This window comes from Triticum dicoccoides, chromosome 1B, assembly GCF_002162155.2.
Source record: "Triticum dicoccoides isolate Atlit2015 ecotype Zavitan chromosome 1B, WEW_v2.0, whole genome shotgun sequence".
Lineage (NCBI taxonomy): Eukaryota > Viridiplantae > Streptophyta > Magnoliopsida > Poales > Poaceae > Triticum > Triticum dicoccoides.
In genome coordinates, this window is record NC_041381.1 from 153,162,608 (window position 1) to 153,174,036 (window position 11,429).

At 41.1% G+C, this 11,429-nt stretch overlaps 2 protein-coding genes across 3 annotated transcripts in view; one reads left to right on the top strand and one right to left on the bottom strand.

Annotated features, from left to right (window-relative positions):
* Positions 1-8,712, bottom strand: part of LOC119324650 (alpha-mannosidase-like) — a 12,908-nt gene extending 4,196 nt beyond the window's left edge. Inside the window, exons 1-18 of one of the 2 annotated variants that reach the window (XM_037598434.1) lie at positions 8,349-8,711; positions 8,167-8,250; positions 7,280-7,368; positions 6,992-7,166; positions 5,815-5,934; positions 5,611-5,694; positions 5,450-5,521; positions 5,233-5,346; positions 4,585-4,685; positions 4,421-4,514; positions 4,156-4,311; positions 3,981-4,064; positions 3,680-3,745; positions 3,551-3,607; positions 3,091-3,310; positions 2,472-2,608; positions 513-581; positions 369-428 (exon numbers count right to left, since the gene is read on the bottom strand). In XM_037598434.1, the coding sequence (XP_037454331.1) occupies positions 369-428; positions 513-581; positions 2,472-2,608; positions 3,091-3,310; positions 3,551-3,607; positions 3,680-3,745; positions 3,981-4,064; positions 4,156-4,311; positions 4,421-4,514; positions 4,585-4,685; positions 5,233-5,346; positions 5,450-5,521; positions 5,611-5,694; positions 5,815-5,934; positions 6,992-7,166; positions 7,280-7,368; positions 8,167-8,250; positions 8,349-8,549 (1,983 nt within the window). In that variant the 5' untranslated portion in view covers positions 8,550-8,711. Of the gene's footprint in view, positions 1-368; positions 429-512; positions 582-2,471; positions 2,609-3,090; positions 3,311-3,550; positions 3,746-3,980; positions 4,065-4,155; positions 4,312-4,420; positions 4,515-4,584; positions 4,686-5,232; positions 5,347-5,449; positions 5,522-5,610; positions 5,695-5,814; positions 5,935-6,991; positions 7,167-7,279; positions 7,369-8,166; positions 8,251-8,348 lie in introns of both variants that reach the window. The other variant, XM_037598425.1, reaches the window with a different exon arrangement.
* Positions 8,713-9,591: 879 nt separating this feature from the next.
* Positions 9,592-11,429, top strand: part of LOC119350249 (alpha-mannosidase-like) — a 6,126-nt gene continuing 4,288 nt past the window's right edge. The window contains exons 1-3 of the mRNA XM_037618173.1: positions 9,592-9,906; positions 10,849-10,917; positions 11,002-11,061. Coding sequence (XP_037474070.1) covers positions 9,592-9,906; positions 10,849-10,917; positions 11,002-11,061 — 444 coding nt within the window. The remainder of the gene's footprint in view (positions 9,907-10,848; positions 10,918-11,001; positions 11,062-11,429) is intronic.

Sequence of the window (11,429 nt, forward strand, 5' to 3'; positions counted from 1 at the left end):
TAGATTATATTTTGACTGTTAACCATGCCTTTTAGACCTATATAGTTCAAGTCTTGTGATGTTAGGTACCAAAAGGGAACAATAATAGATACCATGGTTTCATCCGCTCTATAGTTTGCAGAAAATATATCAGCAAAGAAGTTGTACTAAATCAGCGACACTTATTTTGGGACGGAGGGAGTACTATTTATTGTATCTTTTGGAGGTATGTGATCAACAACTGTAGTTTGCTGAGAAGATAAACTAATGCAGAAAAATACATAAAGCACAAGTAATTTTGGAGCTAATGTTAATAATATACACTGCTTTTAAATGGTGCATAGATGAACAGATAAAAAATTGAACTTAAACATGCAAGTTAGTATTACCGATCTTGAAACAACAGTAGGTGTAGACCCATCTGGTCTAAAAATATAAGCTCCAGATGCCTGGATTAAAACATATACAGACAAATAGTAAACGTGTGAAACAGGTATAATTTAATAAAGAAAAAATTAGCTCCATAATGAAACCTGTGAATCCGCGCCATCACCACTATTTGAACCATACCAAAGAAAGCTCTGTTGAATTGGTAAATCCACCTAAAATAGATATAAAATTTTGCTACTGCATATCAGGATGAATAAACATGTGGTAGGACTCCTGTAACTTGCGAACATAATAAATTTCTTTAAACTCTGCATACAAAAGCAGTAAGGAAAAGCAATGTTGATCGACTATGAGAATTATCTTCCGGCAATAATTTTCAATACCATGTATTATGCACGGCATATTGCTTAGCTTGCAAAGTATGCGAATGCATAAACCAGATGCAAGCTAAATCGAATTTTATATGATGTAACATTCTTTGTAACAAAATATTAGACAAAATGGTCAATGGCCAACAATGGTAAATTATAGGGCAGTGTTTGTCCATGCCATTGCAGAGACACCTGCTTCGGGGAGGCTTCAGGTTTGCATTACCGAAAAAGGCTTTCGCCCCGCTTATAAACAAAGCAAACCACCAATGCATAGACAGGTTTGTATTGCAACTTTGGGAAGAGCTCTATCACTCCTATCCGCTGCGACGCCGTCAATCTCCAACTGGTCCTCAACAGTCGGGCCTGCTGCAGAAGTCTGACCTCCAGGCCCTGATCGACAAGATCACTGGCCGTTTGACAGTGTGGAAAGCTCCTCTACTCACCCGCGCATGAAGGTTAGTCAAGCTTAACTCAGTCCTCACTCCGTCCTTGGTGTATCAGATGGTCTGGCTTGACCAACCGCCATGGTCTATCAACTGTATCGTGTATCGACAAGTTTCGCCCCGGCTTCTTCTGGTGCGGCGGGGAGGAAGCCGAAGGTGGGCACTACCTCGTTGCCTGGAACGTTGCCTGCTTGCCACGTGCATCGGGGCGCCTCGGCATTCACAACCCACGGCTGCTCAATATATAAGGCTCTTGCATCAGATGCCTTGGCTCGAGAAAGTAGTCCACGACAAGCCATAGCAAGGGATGTCAATCTCCATTCCCCGCGAAGCAGAGGACCTGTTCCTTGTCCCTAGGCCACAGATCCAGGCTATGTTTCTGGCATGATCGGTGGATTAGCAGGCATAGCATCTCCCAGGCGGCTTCTCCCCCATCCACCTTGGCTGCCAGCTCTCTGACCAAGCGCCGGAGGACCTGAGCCACATCTTGCTGCAGCGCTCCTTCTCGAGGGAGGTTTTGGTACTCCATCCTGCTTTTCAACGCGCCTTGATTGATTCACTCCTAGGGCTGCAACCTCTGTACCGGACTGGTAGCCAGCGCTTAGCGTGGCTGTGGCACCAAACTGCTGGAAGGAGGTGAGGTCGCTGATCTTGTTATGTGGACCAGTCCATCAAATGTGGAGTCTTACTCTTACCCCTTAATTACAGTCCTAGTTTTTTTTTTGCGAGGAATTACAGTCCTAGTTGATTAAGCATCTTTGTTAGGAAAGAGTCCAGTCAGTTTAGAGATTGTATTAGAGTTTCAATTTCAGTTTTGCTAAAGTCTTGTCTATTATATAAAGGGGCCGACCCCTCTCAGTAAAGCAGAGAAGAATATTGTCTTTTACTTTTATCTACTTTTGAGTAATCAGGGTTAGGTCAGTAGTAGATTCTTCCAGATCATCCTCTGCATGTGATCGCTCTGGCTGGAGCTGAACAAGCGTGTCTCCAACAAGGTGGCCACCTTGCCGGCACCATTTTTTTTCTTCTTTTGGCTAGTGCCTATATGCCAACCTATTTAGCAAACAACAGTTCTCACAATGATACCTCCCAGCAACCGCACTATGATCACTCAAATTACAACATATAAACTGAAAAAAAATGTTTTCTGATCTAATTTTGCACACGCACATACATATTGATAAATAACAGTCTTTAATTTATCTTTTATACTTAACTATTTGTGAAATTTTACTGGACGCAAATCAATTTACTTTTTATAGCAGAACCAGAATGTGTTAGGACTCACTCCTGTGATAGAATTGAACATCCGCGTAAGTTGTCCAGATGCTGACGAAAATGTCATCTTTAGAGACCCTGGTCCAACTTCAACTGTGTCTTTGCTTGGAGAAGCGATGCTTGAGACATACCCCATTCTGTTAGATCCTGGATAGTTCAATGGTAAATGATGTAAAACGAATGAAATAAACTAATAATAAACATTCAGATGAAAACCAGATTTTTATATTGACGTAGCAACGAATGTAATCACTAATCATATTTGTAGTGTGCTGCATTTGTAGGAACCATAAATTTCTGCTTAGCGATTAACGTTGATGTTAGTGAAGATAACAAAAATAATTTGAAAGTTCATTATTAGTCTGAAGATAACTGAAGCCTACATCGCATGCTATATTATCTGCACATAAGAAGAAAAACATAGTAAAAATATATTCTCTTGTAGTATCCTGTTATCCAGTTCATCACCTTCACCAGAAATATATTATATCAACACTACATTGCCCATAAACAAAAGTTTCTTTGCTTTAACAAGAATAAAATAAAGCTGCCCTTCCTAGTGGGAAATTCACAATTTGATCAAAAGAATATAGATTGGAAAATAATATCTTAAGCAGATGCAATTTCACCTGCTCCCTTGGGCTTTGAGACGAAATAAGTATTCCATCCCATTGGTGGCACAGAAGCTTGAAATACTAGCCAATATTTCGGGGGTTTGTCTGTATTGATTCCCAGATAAGCCTTCACATACAACTTCCTTAAATTGCTAGTCACATTATCTACCTCTACTAGTTGTGAATCGACAAAACTTCCATCAGAGCTTTTTACGACTAGGTGTAAGTCATTGACCTGAAATGGGAAAATAATTATGGGTATGTACAAGTAAATTAGCTCAAGAACCTAGGATTTAAAACAGGTAAGCCTTGACGGCATATTTCTTTCCATATGTCACAAAGTACCAAAAGGTTTGAAACAATTGAGTGCATATTTATCTCCTAGTGAGCCTCGATACACTTCATCTGTATTGTTCTGTTACAGAGAAACCAAATCTATTGGATAAAAGTGCACAGTATAGGTTTAGATGCATACCGGAACCCGTATGAAGTCACTATGTTCCCACCCAAGAGGATTATAAGCAGTTATAACCTGCAGAAGATATTCTAAGTATGTGCAAACATCATAACTGGCAAACATTACGTTAAAACAGATAGTACTTACTAAACCCTTTCCTCCTGAAATTTGTTCCTCAGTTGAAGGGCAGTAGCTTATATTGAGCAGTTGGCACTAAAAAAAATATTTGCCAATGGAACTGTTAGATCAAACATATTCGGCGAACAAACTAGGCTATGTGTAAAGAGTAATGTGCTGTGCTAAAACAGAGCCAAATAATTAATGTTAAATAAGATCATACTGTCGTGTTTTCTTTCGAGATGAAGAAAGGTGATGTCGACATATATGTACAAACAGAATGTGATAATCATAAACACTATTACAGAAAATACAGTCCATCCTAACTCACCTGACTAAACTTTACTGCTGGAGGCATACATGTTCCCTTAGAGCTTGTCAGACAAGCCAGAGCAGTATTTACACCTTTCTCAACCTACAAGATATGAATAGCCACTCCATTATTTTGTTTGAAAAACTGAAGGAGCATTGTCACCAAAGCATTTCTGCAAGAGAAAATTATAAACCTGGGATGCTCCGAGAGCAAGGCGTTTCGAGTAATCGTCAGTTGTGTGTTGTTTTGCTGTTCCTGAGACAGCGTCATGATGCTGGGCGATTCCCAGTGGGTCTTCCAAGCTAGAAGTGAATGATCCTCCCACAAGAAATTCTATTTGACGTGCAGCCTGTTAGAAAAGGCCATTTTCCTATAATTAGCCATTTTCTAACTTAAATACATGATCTTTAATCACCACAATTCTGTGGTTGTAGGTTTGTATTAAAAATATAGTATACCAGGTAATATCCACTGAGCATTCGAACATATCCCTTGAAAGTTGGACGGCTAGTAAAATACCCAGTCCAGTAAGCATTTGTTGAATCAGCATATCTGTAATTTGCAATAGCATTAGGGCATAAAGAATGAACTCTTATCATTTTAGTGAGTATTGATAACTTACGGGAAATAATCATCGCGTTTGAGTGGCCAAGATTCATTTGATGCATGTTTTGCATCAGTGTAAATGGATGGAGTAGAATACAGCGCATGCACTCGTCCATCCTGCGGTGTTCAGGACATAATTTCTTATCTTCGAATACTTTCAGGACATTAATTAACCATGTATTATCATCGAACTGCATAGATAACTGACTTTAACTAATGTGTTCAGTAGATGTTAAGATTCTTTTTACAGGAGGAATATGGAATTAGTTATGTGTGTTCTTCTCTTGCTGAATGAAATGCAGTCTTGTAACCCTGTCACCATACATCAACATAGGAGCATCACTCAAAGCTCATAAATATTATGCATGTCCTTATAATATATACGGTTTTCTTGCCCCCTGATTGGGATGTGCACTAGGTTCCAGAGCTGTGTGTTGTGTTTTCCCAGCCTTTAGGCTTGTAAATACTGTATTTATCTTTTCAATATATTGAAACGCAAGCTTTGCATTTTCTTGAAAAAATATATATATGGTTTACCTTTCAAGAAAAGTATGAGAGTCAGCGGAATGCCAAGAAAACGGTAGCAGAACGGTATACATCAAAACTTGAGAGCCTCAACTAGTCAACAAGCATTCTGACAGTCGAGATCTATTAACCAGCATACCTTGTTCACGTAGTGAATAAGTCTATCCATATTCCGGAACCAGGATTCAGCATACTGATAATTAAAATCATCACCCATGGTCCACATTATGTGGTTTGTACGCGTAACGTTTGCCTGATTAATAGAAACATCAGAAGTCAGATCCAGGTTTCTGTTCAAAATCTACTTCCAAATTGCTCGAGTAAACCAAAAGCTTTTACAACAAATGAAAGTTTACCTGTGCTATGGCTGCAGAAACAAAATCATTAACACGTTGCTCAACATTAGTGTCAAACAGCAACGGGTCGTCCTACAAATGATTGTTAATGAATATTAAATATGTTAGAGTTTCTTCCAAGAACTAGAGATCACTGAAACTGCTTGCCTAAAGCCATATACCTGAACAGGTGTCATGTCATTCAAAACTTCAAAACTAAACCCATCGGGAGGGCTATAATGGACAGGAAATGCATTTGTAAAGATCTGCAGTTCAGTCATACATTTAAATGAACAGAATACAGGCCAATATTTTCAATATAATCATACATGCTGATGAGTAGAATGCATATAATTATTTGCAACAGAAGAATACTATGTAGTAACCTGAGAAGATGAACCAAATGTTCTTGAACCCTGCCATATAACTTCCAGGCCTTTATCGTCTTTACGCTTTGCCCTATCTTGGTAATCAATTCTTGCAAAGTGCACAGAGTCGAAACCAAGCTACAGTTACAACAACATAAAAGCAAATATATAATCTCCACATTATAGGAATGTTCCAGAAAGAGATATAAGATCACAAATAAAATTATGAAACAAGATTAAATGTTTTTCAATCAGTCATCATATCACAACAAAAAACTGAGGAGTAAACTTTACCAGCATAAGCAGGAGTACCTGTAACTCCAGACTAGTAAATGAAAATTAACTAGTGCTAGTCTAATGGTAAAGGGAGACCATGATGCTACCAAGTTGACAAACCACTAATGAAGTTTAATCAGACCCACCTACTCAATCTTGCCCCACTTTACCATGACTCTGATCAAAGATCTGTTTTAGCTATTAACCAAACCATATAAAAATGAGAGACTAAACAAGGGACTACGCGTGTAACTAAATTATCTCCTGGAAGAAATCTCAACCATGACAATCCACCTGGAAAAAACTGGAGCTCTTCAAATCCTGTTGTATTTACCTATTGTTTTGCAAAAATATGTCGAACCTAGAGGAATCAGATTGCAATGAACTGAGATGTGAAAAAAAATCAGTCCAGCTCTATAATTTATAGGCATTTGGCATGCCTACTACACTGAATTCACATTATCCTTCTGAGAGAAGAGGCAAGATGCTAACACAAAAAGGCTACTAAGTTCTGATGTTCCGAGGAACAGTCATGTTTCTGTACTACAATAATATAGCAGAAGACATTACAAAATACTGAATGCTCAGATCGGACTGTGACTTCAGTCAAACCAAGGCAAGACGAAATCACTAGAATCACTTACATAGCCAAACTACACTTCCAATATACATCCATCTATGCATATGAAGCAAATTATTATACTTGCCTAATAAAATAGAGCATCTTGATTTCAACAAAATCGTAAGAACCGCACACAACTACATTTGCATAAATGCATGCCCATCCAGATCTTGATGCCAATAGAATGCAGGGCTTTCATAGAGTTGTATCTTCTACTTGGTCCATGTGTCAATTTATACTAGTAATCTAGTACTTCAATGCTTTCAGAACAATCTGGAAATGTGATGTTAACATTACCTCTGTTCCTAGCAAATAAGCTTGCACAGCAGAATGACCGAAAGGATCGATTTGCCAGCCAGCTCTTGGAGTCTTGTTGAATTGTTTTTTAATCACCCGATGACCAAGTGTGGTCTGATCAATCATGTCAATATAATGGGTGGCAGCTTCATCATGCATACACCACCCACCATTTCTGAATCGTAATATCCAAAGTTTACAAAATTATATATTATATATATGGTTATTTATTTATTTATTTATTTATTTATAAAAGATCCAATGAAATAATGAAATCTCATTACATACATGAACTCCAGCTGACCAGAATCAACTAGCTTGTGCACTATGGCCTGGATTTGTGGGCTTTTCTCTACCCACCACCTTTGGAAGAAGGCCTAAATGCAAAAGAACAAGTCGTATTCAGAGTTACCAAGATTCAATATCACTTATCAAGTAACATAAAGAGAAAAACAATTTTCTGTCCATCAAACAGTGGTCTAGATACATTTCATCTTTTCGTCAGGAGATATTGTATGCAACTAGAAACCAACATTGCTAGAAAAAATAAACTCCTATTCAGTATCGTATCCATGAGCTACCTTATTCTTCAAAGATTTTTCGTGTCTGTTATTTATTTATTTACTCCCTCCATTCGGAAATACTTGTCCTAGAAATGGTTGAAAATGGATGCATCCATAACTAAAATAAGTCTAGATATAGACATTTCTAGGACAAGTATTTCCGGACGGAGAGAATATTTATTTACAGTGTAACTTCCATACGAGACACTGTACATTCATATATACCATGGCAGCACTGACTACTGCGGCTGATTCATACGGCCAATCATTAACAAGCAAACTGAAGGATGAACAGTCCTATATATAGAGTCATCGAGCAAGATATGGTCATTATAATATCGTTTCCGGATAAGCTGATCACGTGAACGGTGTGGCCCCACCACCGAATCAACTAGATGTGGTTCGTGCCCTTTTAAAACGAGACCACCCATCCACGACAGACACAGGCAAGCAGCAATGACTGCTCAATCATTACTGTGTTCAATCATGACGACGAGGTAAAAAAAAGATAGGAGTAATTCCGTGGGCAAAGTGGCGAACAGAAACAAGGGAAGAAACGTCCAAAGCAAAAGCGGAGGAGAATTCGATGGAGAATTGGGGCGAGCACGTGACCTGCTCCGCGACGACGAACTTGCGGCCGGGGTCCCTGGCCAGCGCGTCCACCACGGAGTCCAGCGTGTTCATCACGCACGCGCCCTGCAGCAATGCACGCAGACGGGAGAAATCACGAACCACGGCCATGGAAGACGGCGAGCGAGAGCGGGGCGCGGGAGGGAGGGAGGGAGGCGGCGCACCTGGATGGAGTTGTTGGACCCGACGTAGTACTGGTCGACGGTCTTGAGCCAGCCGACGTCGTCGTGGGAGTGCGGCACCAGGTGCACGTTCAGCAGCCCGGCCACCGTCCCCGCGCTCGTGTTGTACGCCACGTACCCGTGCGCCTCCCTCGCCGCCGTCACAGCGGCGAGCAGAACCAGCAGGACCAGCGGCAGCGCCATGGCTCGGGTCCTCGGTGCCTCCGTGCGAAATGGTCAGCCTCGCTCGCTTCGTTCCCTCGGGAGTGGGGCGGCGGAGTGGCCTAAATACACGGGTGGGGCGTGCGCTGGCCGGCCGGCCGGCTGGCGGGCATTTGTGCCTTTGTGGAATGTGGATTTGTTTTACTATGGAGTCGCCGGCAGTCAAGGAAAGGGCGCTGCCACCGTACATAGCAGGTCCATGCGTGTGTACCAAACCGAAAGAGTAAAATACCGGTGTCTTCGGTTCAAATTTTGGAAGATCAATTCATTGATTTTTTTCCCAATCGGAAATCTTTGGTTCATAGGAATGGTTTCATCAAAGAATTCAATGTAATACTCCCTAATTTCCGGTTAGGATTTTATCTTATTTAGACGCATGGAATTAATTGTTATATAGGAAATATTTGGTTCATAGGAATGCATCAAAGATTTCAATGTAGTACTCCCTAATTTCCGATTAGTCTTATATCTTATTTAGACACATGAAATTAATTCTTATATTTATTAGCTTAATGGCCGTGCGATGCCAGCAGATGACAAATATACTGAAACAGAATCCTGCTATTTAGCGCGCGAGCGTTCCAGCGCTCGATTTCCGACCGAAACGTAGGTAAGTCAAAGTTTCTTTTTTTTGACGGGATCTCAACCTTCCTTTTAAGTAAAAACCTGTGACAGAAAAATTAAGGGACGCACCTGGCCCCACCCCCGTTGAAATCAGGGGGGGCAGAGAGATTTATGGAAGGCAACGCTGGGCCCCACCTGTTTAATTTATTGCGATAGAGATTTAAGGAAGTAAAGACTGGGTCCACTAATTAATAGAATTAACTGGAGGAGAGGTTATGGATCGAGCGTTTCAACGCTCGCCCGCAAAGGAGCGTTCTCCTACAATCTCTAAACTGACTGGACTCTTTCCTAACAAAGATGCTTAATCAACTAGGACTGTAATTCCCCGCAAAAAAAAAACTAGGACTGTAATTAAGGGGTAAGAGTAAGACTCCACATTTGATGGACTGGTCCAGGTAACATGATCAGCGAGCTCACCTCCTTCCAGCAGTTTGGTGCCACAGCCACGCTAAGCGCTGGCTACCAGTCCGGTACAGAGGTTGCAGCCCTAGGAGTGAATCAATCAAGGCGCGTTGAAAAGCAGGATGGAGTGTACCAAAACCTCCCTCAAGAAGGAGCGCTGCAGCAAGATGTGGCTCAGGTCCTCCGGCGCTTGGTCAGAGAGCTGGCAGCCAAGGTGGATGGGGGAGAAGCCGCCTGGGAGATGCTATGCCTGCTGATCCACCGATCATGCCAGAAACATAGCCTGGATCTGTGGCCTAGGGACAAGGAACAGGTCCTCTGCTTCGCGGGGAATGGAGATTGACATCCCTTGCTATGGCTTGTCGTGGACTACTTTCTCGAGCCAGAGGCATCTGATGCAAGAGCCTTATATATTGAGCAGCCGTGGGTTGTGAATGCCGAGGCGCCCCGATGCACGTGGCAAGCAGGCAACGTTCCAGGCAACGAGGTAGTGCCCACCTTCGGCTTCCTCCCCGCCGCGCCAGAAGAAGCCGCGGCGAAACTTGTCGATACACGATACAGTTGATAGACCATGGCGGTTGGTCAAGCCAGACCATCTGATACACCAAGGACGGAGTGAGGACTGAGTTAAGCTTGACTAACCTTCATGCGCGGGTGAGTAGAGGAGCTTTCCACACTGTCAAACAGCCAGTGATCTTGTCGATCAGGGCCTGGAGGTCAGACTTCTGCAGCAGGCCCGACTGTTGAGGACCAGTTGGAGATTGACGGCGTCGCAGCGGATAGGAGTGATAGAGCTCTTCCCAAAGTTGCAATACAAACCTGTCTATGCATTGGTGGTTTGCTTTGTTTATAAGCGGGGCGAAAGCCTTTTTCGGTAATGCAAACCTGAAGCCTCCCCGAAGCAGGTGTCTCTGCAATGGCATGGACAAACACTGCCCTATAATTTACCATTGTTGGCCATTGACCATTTTGTCTAATATTTTGTTACAAAGAATGTTACATCATATAAAATTCGATTTAGCTTGCATCTGGTTTATGCATTCGCATACTTTGCAAGCTAAGCAATATGCCGTGCATAATACATGGTATTGAAAATTATTGCCGGAAGATAATTCTCATAGTCGATCAACATTGCTTTTCCTTACTGCTTTTGTATGCAGAGTTTAAAGAAATTTATTATGTTCGCAAGTTACAAAAGTCCTACCACATGTTTATTCATCCTGATATGCAGTAGCAAATTTTATATCTATTTTAGGTGGATTTACCAATTCAACAGAGCTTTCTTTGGTATGGTTCAAATAGTGGTGATGGCGCGGATTCACAGGTTTCATTATGGAGCTAATTTTTTCTTTATTAAATTATACCTGTTTCACACGTTTACTATTTGTTTGTATATGTTTTAATCCAGGCATCTGGAGCTTATATTTTTAGACCAGATGGGTCTACACCTACTGTTGTTTCAAGATCGGTAATACTAACTTGCATGTTTAAGTTCAATTTTTTATCTGTTCATCTATGCACCATTTAAAAGCAGTGTATATTATTAACATTAGCTCCAAAATTACTTGTGCTTTATGTATTTTTCTGCATTAGTTTATCTTCTCAGCAAACTACAGTTGTTGATCACATACCTCCAAAAGATACAATAAATAGTACTCCCTCCGTCCCAAAATAAGTGTCGCTGATTTAGTACAACTTCTTTGCTGATATATTTTCTGCAAACTATAGAGCGGATGAAACCATGGTATCTATTATTGTTCCCTTTTGGTACCTAACATCACAAGACTTGAACTATATAGGTCTAAAAGGCATGGTTAACAGTCAAAATATAATCTA